General features: G+C 35.5%; 2 protein-coding genes across 2 annotated transcripts; one reads left to right on the plus strand and one right to left on the minus strand.

The window, feature by feature from the left end:
- The first annotated feature begins 5,449 nt into the window (after positions 1-5,449).
- On the plus strand, positions 5,450-8,584 carry LOC144567401 (protein REVEILLE 6-like). The gene is made up of 9 exons (XM_078317531.1): positions 5,450-5,711; positions 5,984-6,041; positions 6,286-6,412; positions 6,574-6,669; positions 6,755-6,841; positions 7,387-7,496; positions 7,577-7,636; positions 7,719-7,798; positions 8,207-8,584. Exons 1-9 carry the CDS (start codon positions 5,548-5,550, stop codon positions 8,220-8,222), a joined length of 798 nt encoding a protein of 265 aa, XP_078173657.1. The 5' UTR covers positions 5,450-5,547; the 3' UTR covers positions 8,223-8,584.
- A 6,371-nt stretch (positions 8,585-14,955) lies between these two features.
- On the minus strand, positions 14,956-18,355 carry LOC144567403 (uncharacterized). Its single transcript, XM_078317534.1, has 2 exons — positions 17,378-18,355; positions 14,956-16,967 (listed from the first exon to the last, which is right to left on the minus strand). Exons 1-2 carry the CDS (start codon positions 17,938-17,940, stop codon positions 15,515-15,517), a joined length of 2,016 nt encoding a protein of 671 aa, XP_078173660.1. The 5' UTR covers positions 17,941-18,355; the 3' UTR covers positions 14,956-15,514.
- Positions 18,356-22,138: the final 3,783 nt, after the last annotated feature.

A 22,138-nucleotide genomic window follows, 5' to 3' on the forward strand; every position in this document is an offset into this window, starting at 1 on the left:
GTTGCTCTACCTCCTTCCAATTAAAATTATAATTGTCACAATATTTGTAATTTGTTTTCAAGTGAGATAGAAATGATTTATGACGTACTCTTCTTAAACGAATACTACCAAACCAAATTATAGCAAGGCTTTTAAAAATTGAATCAGTCGATCATCCTCGACATACTAAAATGTGATTCATTGAGGGGCTCTTTAGTCTTTGCACACCAATAGCAAATCTATTTTTGTGTTGTCTTAAATATCGTTTCAGTAATTTTTGACCTGAGAAATAAATGGTTCGGATAAGGAAGCACTGGCTCATTGCCTTGTCTCACTCAGAAAAATGCTTCCATTGTTGAATATCACGACGCCTTTCTCAATTCTCTTTTTGAAAAACTGATAGTGGCTATCAGCTAGCCTTTCTCAATTCTCAACGTCAGAATCTTCTTCTTTTTTATTCAGAAAACAGACGTCCGATGATCAGTATTCGAAATTTAGGTGGTGATACAGCCTAAGTCTGGTAAGACTCGAGGTCCGTAATGGGTTTTGTGATCGGGCGTCTACGTATGTGTTATGGTCCGTCTCGGAGAGTCGGTCCAGGATTTCTAAATCGGGGTTTGGAACCCGAGGGTGTCTAAGTCAGGGTTTGGAATCCGAGAGTGTCTAAGTTGGGGTTTAGAACCCGAGAATTTCGAAGTCGGGGTTTGGAACCCGAGGGTGTCTAAGTCGGGATTTGGAACTCGAGGATAGTTGTGAAACACTATAACTTTACCATATGCCGTGTCTCAAGTAGTGAAAGTGCCTCATTATTCAATGGAACTGTTCACCTTAAATAGCCTCCTCCAGCTCTGACATTCCGCGTTATCAGAACTGTCAGAGAGAATTCTAAGCCGACTCTGGACTAGGCCTTGGATCAGAATGCTCTCATCTCGGGTTAGGCCATATAACTAGGCCACCTATATTTATTCCATCTTGGGCCTTTTGTTTGTTCTTGAGTTAATCCCATTGAGGTGGCTTTCAATCCAAGTTCTCATTTGTGACACAAAGTTAATTCTATAAGAACCTTGGGCATATGGCCTATCAGGTGGAATATCTTTTACAGATATTTATTAGTAAAAGATCTGTCCTTTGTCATTAAATTATATGTATTTTAACTCGAGCATATATATATAATCCCTCGCATAAATTTATCAGTATTTAGAATTTTAGATTTTGCATGTAAATGGGTTAAGAGGCTTTATGAATGAAGTAGATGATATGTTAACGTTCATATTAAATTGTTCAGCATGATTTTGATAGGAAAAAAATATGTGGCACCAGATTTTATATGCTTAGAGCTTCTAACTATTTTTTATAATTAGAAAATTTATTGATCTAAAAATTCACATTCGAAAATATTGATTTTTATCTATTTAAAAAATATTTTAAATACAAAATTTGGTCTTCATTACATTTTCATATGAAGATTAGGTTGAGACGTTAAGCAGTTTAAATTTTAAAAATAAAAAATATAATTTTTCTACTTTATAAATTATTTTAGCTTAATAACAACATGACTAATTTTTCCTACTATTTCAGTCACGACCATATGTGATATGTCACATTTTTTTCTTCACTGGACGTAGGTCGAACCTGGGGAGTCGAATCGGAGAGCAATAACAAATTAGCAATTAATTCTAACTTCTAAGTTATTCAACGGCCGCATGGCCCGCATTGGCTCCGATCCTGATGGCTGATGCGGACTCAAATCGAAGATGATATCCACTTCTCTGACAAGTGGGACTGTGGGAGTACCTGGTTTCCTGGACCCATCAACAGCGTAATTCGCCAGATGGAGCTCGAAGCTACTAGAAAAAAAAAAAAAAAAAAAAAAAGCCTCTGACATTACTCCAAACATGAATCTCGAAACATTATTCTAACATGCCATCACAGCGTCCCTTTTGTACAAGTGTTTATCAGTGATTTATTTCTTTTTCTTTACCCAATATTTCTTCTTTCATTTTCTATTTATCGAAGACCCGTATCTTCATCAGAATACTTTCTTCTCCACACATAAAAAAAACGGTATTTGGCTATAATTTAATCCGTGCTAATAATTTTTCATATAGTTATGACATTTTCCTATACAGTATTTTACTCTAAAGTATATAGAAAAATATATATAAATACAAATTATTAAAAAAAAAAAAAATTCAATTGATCCCCTTCTCTTTAACTAGCTCCGTCTCTGTGCCAGGCAGAATCGTTATGTTGACAATTTCTTGTAAAAACACTTCACAACCACAATCAAGATTTTGAAAACAAAAACAAAAAGAAACGATTTTTGGAGGAAAAAAGTGAAGTCGATTAGCAAGTAGCAAAGTGTGTCTCGTAATAAGTTAGAAGGGTCGGTTGACAAAAGCTACAGCTTGTTTTATTTTTCTTCTCGTCTCGCTGTCCTGAAGTGCTCTCTCTGTGTATCCCAAGGAACTATTAGCCAAAACAACCCTAAAGTATTTTTTATTATTTAAAAGTGTTTTTTTTTCCCATTTATTGTGAATGTAAATTTTGAATGGTATCTCGTTTTTATGATCCTACTGCGTGATTAGAAATAATTTGATCGAACTCTTTGCAACAGGACCTTTTAATGTATCGTGACTTTTAAATATATGGTGATGTTGTTATTAGATTGTATCATAATCTACTTGTCTGTTTGATTAGATTTGTAAAATATATATTTGTTGAATTTTACAATTTTTTTGTCATGAGATATTTTATGCAGGTTCATGACTATAGAAATTGCAATATACACATCAAGGATGGATGAACAATTGTTATATTTATCGAGAATGCATTCATAAAACACTTGGCATTGGACATAGAAGCGTCACCTTTAGATTAGGATTATAAATATGTAAAATTAGTAAAATATGCTTGAGAATGTGCTCAGTAAGGCTAACCGTTATAACGGTTTAGCAACCCTGAGCTGTTATAATGGATAAAATCAGATCCTTTATCTATTGTGCAACGAAACAAATTTCTCTCTATTGTTGTGCAACAGATTAAATTGGATTGGCACCACCAAACTTCCAGAGAACTACCGTCGTACATCTATTGCAATGGTTAACACTCGTTAGGGTTCACGGCAGCCAAACCCAAAATAAGTTGGCCAACTGTTATAACGGTTAAGGCCAAATTACCTTATTTTGCTCAGCTCTCTATAAATATAAGCAAAATCAAGGTTTGGATTATCATTCTAACTGCCCCAACTGTAAAATACGAATTTTCATATCTAAAAAAGTCATTGTTACTTGTGCACTCCAACTTCAATATTCATACACAATCTCAAGCATATTCAACTAATACTCAATCTCTCTGTAAGATTTAGAGTGATTATGCGTGATCAACATTCTCATTCATTCTCTAGAGCCTTTGTTGCTCACCTTGTTCAACCTTGAGCATTTAGTGCTCGTGAGCCATTCCGTGCTCGGGTCGTGTGATTTTTCAGAAGCTTTGTAAGGGCTCACCGGTTCCATCTTATACTCTTTACTCATTGGATAAAGAAAGACATGCCATCTCAAAGGTTGCGGGCTTCGGAGACGTAGGCGTTAGTGCCAACTCCGTAAACAACTCTCGTGTCAAGTGTCTCTAAATTATACTATTTACTTTTATATATTTATTTAGATTAGAGTTATTATAGTTTTCGTCAAGAATAACTTGTAGACGCGTTAGATAAAAATAACTTAGTTTAAAATTTTAAAAATGCCCTATTCACTTCTTCTAAGTGCCTTTGAACCAACAGTTACTTGTTCATTTTTAAAAAAAAGAAAATAGAATAATGTTGTTCAGTCAATTTTATCAACAAATGAATTTAGATAAAGTCATCAACTATGTATATTCTCCTACTTTCATTTTCTTTCGCGTGACTAAATTGATATTTCTTATGTGAATGATCGTAACCGAAATTTTTAAATATACCATTTTCGCAAAAATAATAAACCAAAACACCCTTTTTTCTGGAATTATTAAAAATGTCATGGCCGCATCTCCTAGAAGTGACCACTTTGTTGGTGGCTGCATCTAGGAAAAACGGCCAATTTTTTTGGCCGCTTCTAGGGAATGTGGCCATGGCCGCTTGTAGAGGATGCGGCCACCCAATTTTTTTTTTCCAGAGTGCGTTTTTGTGGTTAGTTGTTTTTTTATGTTATTTTGTTTTTGATTTATTTGTTGTTTTAAAAGTAGTTATAATTGTTTTATTCATTTGTTCGATATGTCGTTACAGAATAAAAACAACAAATAAAAAATCGAAATAGTATGATAAATAAATTGTATCTGACAAAATAAGTATCATGATATAATAAATCATAGTAGTATCTGACAAACACTATAGTAAAAAAAGTACGAAAATAAACTACAATCTAATATTCAGAAGGACTGAACGGCTGCCTCTGTCTCCTGGCCCCCAAACCCCGAATTCGCACCACGAGTGGCGTGTGGTCGAGAGAATCATCTGACTCAGCATCCTCTACATGACCATCCCCAATCTCAGTTGACTGCTGGACTATAGGACCAAATGCTACTTTCTGTCTAGTCTCAACCGGCGGGAATAAATCGTAGGCACATCTCATGATATGATCCTCCATGGAGATGGGAGGATACTGCGTGGAGGTGCCAGCAATGTCCGGACATGGAGGATACTGAGTCGGCTGTGTGCAGGTGCCAGGAAACGGCGAGAAGGGAACAAGCTGAACAAACCTTGTTAGATATGCAAGAGGTATCGACTGAGTTAGAACGTACCCCGGAGAATACAAACCATCGAGATCTGTATTGATATTGAAGCCCAGCCCCTTGTCCTCCTACAAATTTACAGATTAGTTATGCATTATTTAATTTTTTTTTTTTGCACGAGTTGTATATTTTTAAAAATCATACCTGTATCTGCGCGGCCTGAGTCGGGATCTTCTCCTGAGTAGGGATGGCTTGCTCCAGTGTAGGGACGGCCTGCTCTACGGCGCGCTGGCGCAACGTCTCAGCACCTCTGTCGAACGCCTAACCGATAGTCTCAGCAACCTGGACTGTAGCCCAAATAGCCTCATCACCAACATATGCGACATAGATATCAGGCTAATCCGATATGTCATCAATATGATCACATCCAGGCAATCCTGCACATCTCAGGAGAGAGTCGAGGCGCGTCTTGTACCCACGTTAAAATGTTTAATTACATTTTTATCAGAGTCTCAATTTATGTTATCTTTAAGCGGCTCGTCAATATATTATTGTGATTTTTTGTCACCTATTAATTTATTGAAGCATATTTTTATATTATGTTACATGTGTTAAAATTATTTTCAGCGTCAGTAATTATTACAGAAATATATGTCCTATGTCCATCTAACGAATAGAAGACTAAGTCGTTATTTTTGAATTTTGAGGGACCAATGCGAATATGCGATGCACTCGACTCAGACGGTCAGACCCCTCCCCCCTCAGCTAACTAATAAACAAAAACCGACTCGAGACATTAACCTTTAAACGTCTCCCTCACAACTCTTGGAAATTCTTCCTCTTTCTCTCTTTCTCGTTCTTATGGGCATCTCAGCGGAGCAGCAAAGAGAGCTGGAAATTACTTCAACGATGGAGGACTCAGCTGCAAATAATAGCAGGAAGATTAGGAAGCCGTACACCATCACTAAATCGAGAGAGAACTGGTCTGATGTTGAGCACGATAAGTTCATCGAGGCCCTCCAATTGTATGTATTCTACAATCTACTACCTCCTCTAATTCTTTAGCTTGATTGTTGTGGTCTAATTTGGTGCTGCCGAGGAGTTGCTGTGAAAACCGCCCTCTTCTTTGACATTCTGAATCGTATTCAGCTGGAATTAACACCTTATTGTCAGTTTAAAGCGGCCTATGTTCTTATTGGGGCATATATAGATCGTTTTATGTGATTTGGTAGACCTGTTTTGGAAATTTTTACGAGTTTAATGGTGATATCGCCTTCTCTATTCTCTGTTGTATCAGGTTTGGTCGTGATTGGAAGAAGATTGAAGCTTTTATTGGTTCGAAGACAGTAATTCAGGTATAGCTTAAAATACTTACTGATCTCACTGGACATAAGCCAATCAAGGGTTTAAGAAAAGACAAATTCATGTGCAGAAGGCTGATACACAGTCACACACAAAAGAAGAAAAATATTAGGGTTTTATTTTACATGCTCAACTATCAAGACACCTACAGGAGCCTTTCATTTGTAATCAATAAAGATATATACTAACTCTTCAAATGACATGCTTGCTTAATTATTTATTTTTCTAAAATGTCAGATTAGGAGCCATGCACAGAAGTACTTTTTGAAGGTTGAAAAGAGTGGTACTGCTGAGCAGCATCTGCCTCCTCCCAGACCTAAGAGGAAGGCAGCACATCCTTATCCCCATAAGGCCCCTAAACACGGTATAATTTATTGCTCAACAATTTAATCACTCTGCTGTTTCATATTACAAGCAAAAAAATGACTAGCCATGTTTTTTATTGATGTAATGTTCTATACCTGTTGATGATCGTATATAGTTTAATTGAGATATTTTCTTTTTGATATTGTTAATATCACACAGCGTCAACTCACGTAGTATCACAAAAGGAAGCTTCTCTCTCTACTGGTGCATCTGACAATGTCAGAAGCTCTTCTCACTTAGCCCATGCAGTGGATGGTTTGTATTTCTTCCTCCACAGATCTCTTTCATCTGATTTTGAATTGGATCTGATGTACTCATTTAAAATTAACTGTGGATGCAGGGGTTCTTATGGCAAATAACAGTTGTAGCAGCACTGACAGCCATTCTGAAGCCACTGTCTATGACAATCATGTTCCTTCTCTTTGTGGTATTTCTTCTATCTTATTTCTATTAAAGAATGTTTAGCAGTCTATTAGTATGGTATGAAAGTGAATCCTTTTGTCAGCCTGAGCAGTATGTTCTCTAATTGAGGTTTATGAATACACCAGGCATTATAACGAGTAGAAGCATTAACTATAACACAATAAAACCAATTTAATACTGTGCTGGTCAAGTTCCATAGTTGTTGACCTCGGTGGTATTGTGATGAACTGTTTGAGTAAACAGGAGAAAAAAACAAAATAATAACTACTATCAATTAGATTGGCTCTGTTACTGACTGGCATGTACAAGTACTGTCTTGTTTGTACTAATTTTATATGGAATCTGAGAGAGTAACTTAGTACGTTGTTATACAATATTTACCCCAGTTGTGATTGGCATGTACCAGTAGTAAGTGGTTTGCTCGTATCTGTAAGGTACAGAACCACTGAACCAGATGCTCTTCAAGATGTCATTTTTTCTTCTTGGTAATTATTTTGAATTTATTTAGTTATTTTGGCTAACTTTTCTTCTGCTATTGGATGGTAATAGCAATGCCAGATTTTGCGCAAGTATACTCTTTTCTTGGAAGCATATTTGATCCAGGCACAAGTGGCCATTTGCAGAAGTTAAGGGAAATGGATCCTATTAATGTAGAGACGGTTAGTTCGTATCATTGCTACTAAATTGAAACAAAATATATATGCATTGTAGCCATTGCTTACTGTGAGCTTTTACACAGGTATTATTGCTCATGCGTAACCTGTCTATGAACTTGACTAGCCCTGAATTTGAACCTCACGTATGTTCCCTCTTCCTGCTCTTTTAAAAGCTATTTGTCGCTACTTATGAAATTTCATAACATTGCATATATTCAATTGCAGAGGAAGTTGCTATCGACATATAGTGGCCCAGAGCAATTTAGATCAGGCAGCCCTGATAATCTTCTCCACTTCCGTCCCTTGTAATTTTTTCTTTTGTTTTCATTTATTAAAGCCAGCTTTCTATCTGTTTTTCTTTGCCTAAAATTTACTTTTGGGAGACCCATTGTGTTTTTCATAATAGTTTATAGTTTGGCCTCATGTTATGTAGCCCCATCATATATCTGACTGGTTGAATCCCCTTGCCAAATTGTTGTCAATATACCATTTTATAGTTTGAAAGCTCTTTTCGATCTGATTGAACCTTATTTTGATAAAATATACTTTTGGATCAAGTGTGCTGTTGTGCACTTTGGGCCACTTATGCCAATTTTAGGGCTCTTTCTCAATTGGTGTAATGTTAGTTGTTAACCAGTGAACTATGGGAACGAATTTGATATTGGGTTTGTACAAATAGATTTTGACATCAGTTGCATTTTACATTTTTTCAGGGTCAAAATCAAGTGAAAGTAAAATTTTGGTTTTGTGAGAAGTTTTTAGGCAGCAATCGAGTGAATTTTGTGCGGCTTCCAGCTTCTTTTGACTAGTATGCCTCTATTATGTTTAGTAAAAGTTCTTGACTTTGTAAATAGTTAAAGCCTCTATTATGTTTTGTAAATGGGCTCCCTGTTTTTAGTAGTAAGAATTTAATATTGTTATGGATTTTGCTTATATGGTAAATGCAATTGATGTATCTATGTATCGCTGTATGTGTGGATGGGTGTATGTATTTATGTGTGTGTGTGTATATATATATTTCCATTTTTCAATGGTGAATGCATGTCTGTGGTGATGAATTAATTTACTAGCTTTGAAAAAAAGTTGAATTTGTGATGGATGCGTGTTCTCATGGGTAGGTGCAAGGATGGATAGAATGATAGATACTATGACTGTATGGCTTTAGCCCTTGTGTATGTACTGGGGTTGGAGATGGATGTATGTAGCATTGTAGCTTGCGGTGTACTTGAACCAATTTACTTGCTTTCAGTTTCATGTGATTCGGCCGATATCCCAAGTAAAGCTCATACTGAGTCCATTTACGGCCTTCTGGCTTGTCAGAAGTCTAATAATCAAGGTCCAAGGCAAAGAGACACGATGTTTTGGTTAGATGAAAGAGGCAAAGAGTAGAGGAGGAATGAGTGACCAAACTTGACCGTTTGCCTTTTAAAATAAATATTCTAATTACCGAGCTTTCATATTTAAAGACTGTTTGTGTGTGTATATATATTTTTTAACTTCCGTGCATATTTTGATCCACAAAATAATTCGAAAATCGTAAAATATTTTGATCCTTTTTTTCTGAATCAATCTTAATTTTATTTTAACATGGAGAATCTGTTAATTTTTTTTTTTTAAGGAACATGAAGAGAAATGGGGTCAAATCCAAGATGTGATCACCTTCTACCTAGGCCTGCTAAATGAGCCGGGCCGGCTCGTGGGCTTTGAGCTAGACTCTTGAATGAGTCCAATTGAGCTGAGCTCAATTCGAGTTGAGCCCGAGCTCGGCCCGAACTCATTTCTGCTTAAAATGTGATCAAATCCAAGATGTGATAATCTTCTAAGCACCTTCTATGAAGCAGAAATGGGCTACTTAAAATGTTCTACCGTAGAAGGTGATCACATCTTAGATAGAACATGAAGAGAAATGGGGTCAAATCCAAGATGTGATCACCTTCTACCTAAGATGCCTATGCTTGCAAGTTGCAAGGACTAACAACATTTTATTTTTATTTTTTTTATTCATTTGCTTAATGTATGCTTCAATTATCAGGTTTGTTCACACTCATTGAGCTGATAATAAGTCACTTTTCTCAATTCAAGTATTTCCAATCAGAGTCTATTTTAGGTTGGAGGATTGTAGGATTTGACAGCAGTGATCAAAATAAATGCAATTATAAGATTGATTCAGAAAAAAAGGATCAAAAAAGGTTGGAGGATTGTAGGATTTGAGCGCTTCAGATTGACTATTTTAACTTCAAAATCGTAAAAACCACTTGATATTACGAACGACGTTGTACCAACGTGCTTCCTCTAGTATATCAACAATATGTTTCCGACCTTCAAAATCTATGAATCAACTTCAAACGGTAAATACAAACCGTTCAAACCAATCTCCTTGACAAGAGTTTTGTTTCTATATAAATTTTTTTTATTTTTGAATTTATCTATTATCAAGTCATGCGGTCAAAAAAAATGAAAAATATAGTGCATTAAGATGTGCACAAAATCCTTCATATTTTGACTGCTTGACTTGATAGGTTTGGATTTGTCATTTGAAGCCGATGCGATAGATTTTGAAGGCCAGAAGTATATTGTTGATATACTAGAGGAAGCATGTTAGCCACACACACACACTCTCTCTCTCTATATATATATAGAGAGAGAGAGAATAACTAAGCTCAAAACATTTTTTCCTAGCCCCTAGAACATACAACTCGGTTTTTCGATTTTCAAAGTCCAAACAGTCGATCCAAACCATTAGATGTTCAATCTATATTAAGATGTGCTTGGAGACCAAATTTTATATTTTTTTGGAATATTTTTACTATTTATTAAGATGGTTTAAAAATCGTTGTTTTTATTAAAATTCTGCACCATTGAAAAACAACGATTTTCAAACCATCTTAATAAATAGTAAAAATATTCCAAAAAATGTAAAATTTGGTCTCCAAGCACATCTTAATATAGATTGAATCTAACAATTTGAATCAACTGTTTGAACTTTGAAAATCGAAAAACTAAATCATTTGTTCCAGAGGCTAGAAAAAAATGTTTTGAGGTTAGCCATTCTCTCTCTCTCTCTATATATAACGCGCTGTAATCACGAATCTAGATATGCTGTGAAATAATCGGTCTAATTCCACACGATTACATGACACTTCATTTTCGAAATATTGAGCTCATAAGAAATAATAGTTCTGGCACTTTTATATAATTTTTTTTTAACAGATTTTATATATTTGTCCCAGATTACTAAAATCACTTGCTACCACAAATAACATGCTACATAATTAAAATTGATGTATATATGTATTTAAATTGAGTACAAATTAATTAATTATTTCTCAATTTAGTCAATAATATTTTGAGAACAAGTTATCCTTGAGTTCAATAATGCATTATCTTGTTGCTTCTATATTAAATATGTCATCACTTACAAATTAATTATGTAAATAATGGATGATTGAAATGTGTAATCACTAGCCTAACAAAGGACGAAATAACTTGCTAGAGATGTAGACAGTGAATGCTATTAGTACGACTGATATTTTTTCCATCAAGAGGGACATTAAATATATATTGTGAGAAGTTGACATATATAAATATATAATCATGGAGTAAGGCTATGGTATTATGGGTTGCATAGTGGACTACGGTGCTACGGCTCAATATTCGAGTTTTCAAAATCCTAACGGTCGATCCGAACCGTTCATCTTGTTCTCCATATTAATATGTGTTTGGAGACCAAATTTTACATTTTTTTTGAAAATTATTTACTATTTTTTTAGATATTTAGAAAATCAAATATCTGAATGGTGCATAATTTTTTAGATCAATTGATTTTCTACCTATCTAAAAAAATAGTAAAAATTTTTCAAAAAATGTAAAATTTAGTTTCCAAACATATATTAATATGGAGAACAAGATGAACAATTCGGATCGACCGTTAGAATTTTGAAAACTCGAATATTAAGCCGTAGCACCGTAGCCCTCTATGCAACCCATAGCAACGTAGCCTTACTCATAATCATAATAGACGACACAAGATGAATAAGCAATTATATATACCAATAATGCATATATGTCCTTGGATTTTTTTTAAGACAGCTCATACAAAGACATGCTTGAATACAATGAATAGTGAAGAGATATCCACATTATTATAAACCTTTGAAATTATCTGTACTGAAGTTTTTTTTTTTTTTTTTTTAATGTCCATTGATGGGTATACTGAAATAACTTTGTATGGGGTTTCTGAGAAAATAGGAAAAATAATTATAGCATGGGAATATAAGAACCAAGAAGTGCAAAGGAATTGAGAATATATATTAGAAAACAAATATGGAGATTAATCAAGAGCGGATGGTGGTGAATTGTGTCTTTCACCTAGCAACAAATGTTGAATTTGCACGAAAGCTATTATTAAAAAAAAAAAAAAAAAAAAATAGGGAGCAGGATTGTCAGTTCCTGTTTGCATACTTGTTTACATTGTCATATATATGTCAGAAGGGCTAAAGCTAAAGCCTAAAGGTAAGAAAGATGACAAGGGAGCATTTATGTAGGTCAATGGCGTGCATTTACTGGTTATTTAGTGCTTCAATCCTATAAATTATAAGGGTTTGGCAATTTCAATACCAATCAGAGCTCAAAAGGTACATATATTAATTAATGCAATTAATTTGTCTTTCCATTTTTAGCAATTGTTGATAATACAATAGCTAGATAACATAACATAACATCAAGTTCTTGAGTTCGTACAGTTACAATCACCCCCCAATAGGCAATACTTGTTCCGTTTAAAAAAACACCGTTAACTCTTTGTCATAAAAAAAATGTGTTTATTTATAAAATTTTATGATTTCCTTATCTTGTTAATTACCCGGTATATGCAGAATAAATTGTTATATAGGCTATATATATATGTGTGCGTGTGATCCATTCTTTAACAAGAAATTAATATCCAAAACCAGCGATAAATGGTTTATATCTTCATTTATAGTTAACAACATACTAATATGTATTTAACTAACTATGAGGTTATAGGTAGGAGGGATACATGAAGTTCTCATGCTATAATTTTAACAATAATACATGCGAGGCCAGACCATGCTATAATTTCCTTATCTCGAGAAATAACGCTACATGTATTTTCTACAATAGCACATCTGCTGCCATCATTATTTTTGGATTTTTAAGTGGGAGATGCAATAGTGAGGAGACAAGAAACATTTCTCGAAAATTTATAAGGTCTTTAAATCCGAGAAACAAGGGAATCAAATAAAAGTATTGGACAACCAACTTATCTGACTGTACATTGCCACATTGGGGTTTGAATTAATGATGTCACTTACCAATTACCATTGGGCAGGGCTCCTAGTCCTAGCCTCCTCTAACTGTTTCTCTCCGCCACCATTAAAAGAAATTACATCCCATACTCCCATGAAAAAATTATGTTATAAGATATCCAAACAGTATTATGTTGTCACAAATTGCACCTCGGAGGAAAATATATATATATATATATATATATATATGAATTTTTTTTTTTTATCTACTGTGTCTCCTAGGGGTGAAAACAGTATAAATAATATCCAATCTATATTCAAAAAATTCGATGTGGATATCCTGTGTAGATATGAATACTGATATGGTTTTACGTTTCAATTATCTGTATTCAAATAGTAGATATATATAATATATTTTAATGAGTAGGTCTAGAGTGTTCTTAAGTTCACCAAGTCCTCTTCTGAACTCAACTCTAAAATCTATCGGATTGACTTCAAATGACAAATTCGGATCGTTGAAATCCATCTACCTTACGAGTGATGCGTTTACATACAAAAAAATTTAAAATTTAAAATTAATTTTGTATAGAGTCAAGTGGTAAAAAAAGTTAGAAAATTGATTGCATTAAAATTAATTTATAAACATTCTAATTTGTACCGCTTGACTCAATAATAAATCAAACCGAGAGTTTAAATTTGTTGCATGTAGATGCATCACTCTTTAAGCCGTAAGGTAGATGGATTTCAATAGTTTAGATTCATCGTTTGAAGCCAATTCCATAGGTTTTAGAGTTGAGTTCACAAGAGAGCTCGGTGAACTTAAGAACACCCTAGTTTGTACTCTATTTTAATATATATTATGAAAAAAAAATATTATTCACCACTACATTTAAATAATATTATGAACTTTAGTATTTTTTAATAATTTTTCCATATTTGTTTAATAAATATCTGGCTCAATTCATATTCAATTAATATATAATCCGTATCCATATCCGAATAATTAAAAAGAAATATGAATATGATTTTATTACTATCCCACCGTTTTCAATTTTCAGTTTTAAGTGTCGCCTCATTATTCCGAATGCATGTATTTAGTCTGTTTATTTTTGTACTTCATTTTTTATTTCAATGTTTTACTTTTAATGTACGAGTTCAATCAAAATCATTGGACGTATACATTTAGAAAGTAGCAAACTTATTTAAAAAATATATATTATTGTTAAAAAATTTAAAAATAGGATTAATTAAATAAAATTTAAAAGGACCAAACTTCAACGTTAATGAAATTCAGGAATAAGAGGAATTTTAAAATCTCAAATCCCAAGCATGCTAAAATCCATGCATTGAAGCAGGTGGCCTCTTAATTAATTTGTGAATTGTCATATAAGATAAGATTACAGGTTAAACAAATAGTAAACCGTACGTACATATGTGATATGGTGCATGCAGCATCTAGAGTTCTAGACTCGTCATCTCGAATTCTGGATAGATACAAACTACCTTGCGGTCCCTTCTGACTTCTGACTAAGCTAAATTAATAATATTATAATTTATGAAACATGCACATGTGTCCTCGCAACTATTGCTTATTATCATTGTCCCATCATTACTGAGAGTACTCTCAGTCATTCAAAAACCCAAAATCTAATTTGTTGACATCTGCTGTATGCATATGGAAAGTAGCTAGGGGTCCGTTCGGCAAACTATTACTATTGGAATAGAGAAAAAGTAAAAAATAAAAAATAAATAATTGAAATTTGAAATAGACTTCAATTTCTCATTATTTCGATTGTGTTCAGGTAACGGTGGAAGAGTGAAATAGTAGAATAGTATAGATAAATGAGTCAAATCCATATCTTAAAAAATGAAGAATTGACTCGTGAAGGAATAGAGGAGGACCCAAATGTAAAAAACAGATATTTGATTGCAAAAGCTCAAACACATTTTCATTATTTCACTATTTTTAATTCTCCAATTTCACTCACTTCTCCTTTTGTTCGACAGAATGAAATAGAACCTTTTTTCCACTCTATTTCACTCTTGCGTTCTCAGCTTCAAAATCTAGCAGTTGTTACCAGTTTCCTTGTTGCATGATAGAGGAATCAGAAGACCTGAAGATAACATCTTTTTGAAAGCCAGTTCTTTTGAAAAAAAATATAATAATAAACAATCCAACAATTAATTGGGACAAATGGAACACAAAATAGAAAGTAAAATAATTAATAGTGGTTTAACATCTAGGTTAATATTTGTTCATGTTTAACATTGGGGTTTTACATAATTTACCCCTCATTACATATAATTATTTAGCTACAGAAAAAACTACAGCCCCTAATTCTCTAGATTGGGAATTAAAATGAATAACAAACATGAGAAAATATTACAAAAGGGGGTAAAAGAAGGGCAAGGAATGTACTTGGTCTCCCATTTGTACTTCTATTCCATCTCCAAAAGGAATAATTTCAGGTATAAAAAAAGCACCAGCATTCTAAAAAAGTTCTTATTCTGATAACCCTATTTCAATACACTACTTGAAATCTAAGATCAACCGAGATCCTGTCTTGCAAACGTAGATCCTAACCTGACAATTTGAAGGTTTAAATTATGATAGTTTTAAGTGTGAAACTAACTTTTTGGAGATGAAAAAATGAAACATGTAAATGGGAGAACAGGATTGATTTCCCTCCAAAATTGAGAAAAAAAAGATATAGAGCATTCTAACTAGACACCAGACTACTTGCACTTCATTACCTAGAAGAAAAGGCTAGACTCATTTGTCCTTTGATCAGCCATCTCTTGACCATGGCCATGGCTCTCTCCTTCCCCTTCCTCTCTCTCTTCATGCCTCTCCTCTTCCTCCTCATCTTCATCCTCTCCTTCAATCCCTTCTCTATCAAACTCGCGTGAAGAACCCATTTGATCCAACGGCACAACCACTGCATCAAGCAGCTCTGAACCACCTTTTGCCACCTCAGCATCCCCGGTCGGGTTCACAGAAGGAGAACTTGGTGAATACATATAGCTACTAGACTTAGAATAGAGCTGGTCTAATTGTTGGAAGTAGGGGCATGTCTTGGAATGTTGCGGCCTCTTCTTGCCACTCTCCTTAGCTTTTCTAAAGTACTTGTTTATGTTCTCCCACTTCTCCTTGCACCGCTTGGCGCTTCTTCGGTACCCCAGTGCCGTCATCCTCATGCTCACCTCTTCCCAAAGAGGGCCCTTCAAGCCGGGTTCCTGGAATCTGGCCTCAAGCCCACTTCGGACCCTAATTAGCGCCTGAACCTCAGTCTTCGGCCACCTACTTGTGTTAAACCCTAGACCTGTACCTGCACTAGCATTCCCCAGATCCTGGTTCTCTGACATATCCACCACATGGGTCGAGAGCATATTGTTGGCATTATTTGTTGCATCACCTCCGATGCCAGTGATGTCCATATCAGGGGGGTTTGTAGGAAGGTTGATCGTCTCACCAGTGATTTTTTCCAAGAAGGAGACAATAGCAGCCTCCCGAGCAGAAGCAAGGGCTCTCTCTTGTGCTCGTGCAGCAGCCTCCCGGGCAGCCTTTGCCGCTTCCTGGAGCCTCCAAGACTCCTCTCGACTAGCGCGTTCCTGCTCCCGCCGCTCCATGGACTCCAGGAAACGGTTGTGCAGCGCCTCCTGGTGGTCCACAAGCTGTCGCACTAGCCGTTCAAAAAAGGCTGCCAAGGAGCTCAGCCTACGCTGTCGCCGCCTTTTCCTCCTCCCTTCCCCACCACTTTTTGACGCTCTCTTCATGGGTGTGGCCTCCTCTCCTGCTGATGTTTCAGTACCTGTGGGAGCCATCGACATGTCACCTGCTCCAACCGGTTCATTGATGAGAGGGTTCTCATCGACCGTCAAACCAGAACCAGAACCAGTACCGGTTTGATTGCCCATGCCTGTGACGGGGCAATCAACTCCATCACCCCCAGTTCCACTGGCTCTATTCCCACCAGCACTGCTAGAACCACCAGCAACACTGCAATCACCAAATCCGGCACTGCTACCCGGCTTGTAGATAGCCTCCAATTCACTAAATAGCTTGTAATTGTTTCCATTGCCGGCCTCAGGCCCCTTTTTAAAGTACTTGGCTGGAGGCGGTGGTGGCGACGGCGGGGTTGTGTCGGGCTCCTTATCCTTGCACCTCTTGTTGTTACTACTTATGAAGTCTATATCCAAAGGCCTCCTATAAATGTAATTTTTATAGAATATAATTGAGTAGAGAGTGCATAAAGAGAGAACAATTAATTCTGAAAAGTTAATTTATGCTATACTAAATATTGGCCAGGTTTACCCTTTTTCTATCTGCTACCCTGTAAAATGTAATGAACTCTAAAAGCAAGTCATAGGAGTCAGGTGTCTCTATCCCCATTTCATCATTTTGCAATTATTACCACATCAAATACTATAAATTTGCAATGAAGCACGCATTAATACGAGCTTCTTATAATACCTATATTGCTCAGTTTGAAAATTATAAAGTTTAAACCACCCCTCTTCTTCCGTGTTAACAAAAAAAAATTCAAAATCAAATAAAAGAGCTGTACCTGTACCAAATTCAGAATGCAATTGTTAAAATTCAAGTTCAAAACTTACCAGCTCGGCTCCTTAATTGCAGACTCCTCTTCACCGGTATTACCACCTCCACCTGATAACATAACATCATCCTCCCCTGTACCACCACAGCTTGTACCAGTATCAACTGCCAGCTTAAAACCCATAGCCGCATTCAAAAAAGACGGTGTTGCATGGGTCCTGCCACCGCCGCTTCCTCCACTGTGCCCGCCGCCACCGCCCGAATTCTCTGGGCCTGACTCTGGGTCAAGCCCCAGCTGCTGGTGCACCATCAACCTTGTTCTCTCATGGTGGTCTTGTTGACTGTGTTGTGTGTGGTTAAAGAGCTGGAAATGGTGGTGTACATTGTGGGATGGTGTGTGGTGGTGTTGTTGGAACAGCTGTTGCGTGAAGGGGATGTGGGAATGGAAATGGGAGAAATGGGGTTGGAGAGAAGGAGGTGCCACGGTCCCAGAGAGGTTCGGAGCTTGCTGCCCAAGAGACGGCGACGTCTGAGGTGCGGCGGAGGAAATGGAGAAGAGGGAGGAAGCGTCAACCATGAATTGCGGGAACTCTGACACGCCTCCTCCGTACCCTTGTTGCATCTTTGAGTAGAATTTTAAAACTTCCGAAGGAACTTTTGGTTAAATTGGTCGGAATTAAATTGTTGAAACTGACAACTGTTTCTAATTCTACCCCTAGGTTATACTGTTAGCTGCCATGCTTCGAGGTACTGCACTGGGGATGACGACGGGGAGAAAGTGCAAGAAGGGGCTCAGTGTTTCAAGTAATTATGTGCTGGAGTGGTGCGTAAAATTGTGGTTTCAAGTAAAGACCAGACTTGGTAGTATTAGAATTTGTTCAACTCCGGCCTTCGGGTTTGGGGTTCATGCGCGTGGATCGATGGAAGAAGAACGTTGGCTATAGAGAGAGAAAGAAAAACTTGTCTCACTCTCTTCTCTTCTCTTCTCTTCTCTTACTAGAATGCTTTAGCCAGTGTAGTGAGGTAGACTTTTGTCAATTTGACCTGCTGTTACAGTCAAATTCTATAACTATCCCTAAAGTATCATGGTTTGCGGTTGGCGTACTTATTGAACACTGTCATGCCACTGAACTTATAGTTTGAGCAAAGTAAATTGACTCTGCCATTTAATTTCTTTCAATGCAAAAGAATTAATAGTTTGTAGTTATTTATTGTTACGTAGACAGTAGTTTCGAGTCAAAAGAACTTTTTACCTATTATTCCTTTTTAATTGACAATTGAAAAAAAAAATATAAATATATATATATATAGCACGTCAAATGATCAAAATATTAATATTGTTATATTACACATATTAATGCCTAAATTGTCAAATTACGACTTGTTGAATTCTTATATTCTATAAATTGAGTTTTCATTGCTAGTCGATTCAACCAATTTTAAAGTTTTGGTTATATATTTAACCTTGTAAGGGGCTAATTGGAAAAAAGGAGCATAGAAAGGTGGGGAAGGATGGTAGATAGAAAGGTTAAAGAAAGGGTACAGACCATGACGTCAGCATGGGGATGAGCAACTACTGGCAAACAAGGCATTTGTTTTTGCCACCGGCAGTGATCACGTGCCTGGCACGTGTGAAAGAGGGGAAGAGGAGAGGAGGCCAGCCCAGCCCAGCCTTGGGAAATGCCATTGCTTTGGTTCTTTCTGAGTTATAGGTGCTCCTATGTATTTCTTTACTTGCATAGCAAGTACGGTTCTACTAATTATATCTTCCCGATACTCCGTTGTTTGACACACAATTTTAATATTACCAAACTCCATTTTTTTAACAATAATCATCAGTTCATATTATATGTTACTTCATGGTATTGGTGGCTTCAAATTCTCGATTTAAATAAAGAGGCACGTAAAAATTAAGTTTTGCCTTGTGAAAAATTGCAAATTATTCATCAATTAATTAGGAGTATATAATTTTATCCAAAGGAAGAACGAGATGGATAAATTCAGATACTTCAAATGTTAATGTAAAATAAAACTTTAACAGCACAAGTAATATAATTTTATTCGCTAGTAAGAGCATATAATGTTATAGAAAATCTTGATAGCTACCGAGATTTTAAAAACATTCGCTCCTAATCTGAATTAGAAGCATAAATTATCTAATACTAAAGAATTCAACTAAAAACAAAAATACGTTGTATAGTAGCAACAATAATAGCAATAGCATGATAGCTAAGCTATAAGCAAATAGCATAGTAGATTAGTAGGTAGGCAAATTCAGAATAAGAGAGGTCCCGTATCAAAAAAAAAAAAAGGGTTTTATTTTAAAATTGAGGTATTCCTAGGTCACCGGAATGGGTACAGAGATACGCTCTTACTGGTTACTGCCTACTGGTCTACTGGATCATTGGCTACTCCATTACGAATTTACGATTCAAAACTCAAAAGAGATACATCGACGGGACTTACTGTTCCGTCCTAAACACCGAACACTGTAGATGACCAGTGAGACTGGCCCACGCCGTGTCAAATCGCTAAGTCATCGATTATATGAGTACGTGCCGCGTCATGGTTGGTGGCTCGGGTTACGGTCTGGATCTATAGAAATGTCCTGCTCTAGCGGCACGGGGCGGGCACCGCGCCTACGTGGGTCACGTCGTGTGGGGCCCGTTTGTATGAAACAGATCTCTTGTGGCGAATATATTGAAAATACATAAGTTGAATATATATGTTCAATGAAAAACTTCTTTCTTACAAGTAGGAGTAAGACACGAAAGACCAGAAATCCTGGCCACAGTTATCCTAGGCTGCTTTGCGTGATAACTTTCAAAGCGTGGGGCCCAGGAAGAAGTGGGTCCATGCAGACAGACACGTGTCAGTGGTCCTGGATGCCACGGCCAACTGGTGTTGCTGGGGTTTTGCAGGGAGAGAGTAAAGAGTAAAGAGGGGTCAGGGGTGGGTTATCTTCTCAGACTCAGACTACATGGCTTTTAGCCTCCTGCCTTCTTTCTTCATCTTTCCTCCCTCCTTTTTAAGTTTTGGATTCTTCTTCCATCTCCCATCTCCTCTCTCCTCTCTCCTCTCTCTTAGCGGCGACTTGTCAGAACAATGATTTTAGAAGATCTATCGTGCCATAAGGTGCATGTTGCTTGGTGAACACTGAACACATACATGTTATGTCATTGACATTTATTTATATGAATTTCCTAATTCTTTAACTCAACTGAAAATAATTATAATCTTTTTTAATTCATTAATTTTATTTCCATTTCATATGAGCATTTGAAATTCATAGTAGAGTTATATTTTTGGATTTGGTGTTTCCAGTTGCAGTTCCACTAGTATTATATGGAGTCAATTATCTCTTCTTCTTTTTTTCAAAATGTATTATTTATACAAAAAAATTTATATAGTTTAGAATAGAATATTACATATACTATGAAATTTTATCCTCATTCTCACCATAAAAATCTATATAATTGGCCTTATTTTTGTTTGACTTCTAATTTCAAAATTTGGTCTCACACCAGCATTTTAGATCATAGTAACAAGATTTCATGAATTATTTGAATTTGAAATGCTATCGAATTAATCCATGTATTATTCAGTATATCTAAATTATTCGTGAATTATATTTGAATTATTCTCTGAACCAAAAATGTCCTAGTATTTTTTTTTGTTTCTCTTATGAGACTAAAGTCTTCGATTTGGACTCAATGTATGATTATGAATTATTTATTTTATTCTGTCGATTTTTTTTTAATCATTGAGTTGTTAATATGTTTAAATTAGTAAACCTCATTGTGCCATGTATTTCAAGTTGGGTATAATATAAGTCGGCACTTAGCATTTTGAGTATAAAAATATAACGAGAGAGAGTGCAAGCTTAATTTGTACGAATTTTTATCTTTAGAAATTATTAAAATCAAACCGACGAAAATAGAAAGAGTGTTTTATTTCTAATAAATATAGAAAGATTTGATTTATTGAATTTGATTCAAATATTATGGATTAGACTTAATGATTCAGATCTTTTCTTCTTCTTTTTTAGTTTGGATCCGGATCATCTGATTACAGAAGAATCAAGCTTTGGTAAATATAACAGTTAGATCTGGATCACATTGAGTCAGATTCATATATTTTGGATTAGATTCAATGAGTCAGATTTATATATTTTGGATCGGACTCATTGAGTTAGATCTTTCTATATTTGTTAAAAATAAAACGAGATACTATTTCTATTTTCTTATGTCTGAATTTAATAATTTCTATGATAAAAATTTTCCCTTAATTTAGGAGAATGACGTGGGTAATATAAATACATAAACATAGGATACTTGCCCATGATAGCAACATTAGGAAAATATTATGCGGTCTGGAAAGTGGGGATCTAGACTTTAGAAAAAAAGACATCATGCACATCGTTATGACTTGTGAAATTACGCACCTAAAAAGTAGCCTATATATCTAGGGTAAGAAGTACTTGGTACAATCTGACAAAAACGCTCTGATTGTGATTGGGATTGCTTTATCCGGGAGTTGCTTTCCTACCTTAGATAAATTAAAGTCTTATTCGGTTTTCAAATATAAAATCAAACTAATTGAAATAAATTTATTAATCAAGGTTAACAAAAATTCAGATAAATTAAAGTTTTATTCGGCTTTCAAATATAAAATCAAACTAATTGAAATACATTTATTAATCAAATTAACCAAACTGAACTAAATTTTAGTTTGTTCAATTGATTCGAAATAAGAAGATTAATGTAAAAATAAATATTTTGGATTATTTTTTTTCGGTCTAGTCAGTTTGAGATCAAACC

Source organism: Carex rostrata, chromosome 16 (assembly GCF_964058835.1).
Source record: "Carex rostrata chromosome 16, lpCarRost1.2, whole genome shotgun sequence".
Classification (NCBI taxonomy): domain Eukaryota; kingdom Viridiplantae; phylum Streptophyta; class Magnoliopsida; order Poales; family Cyperaceae; genus Carex; species Carex rostrata.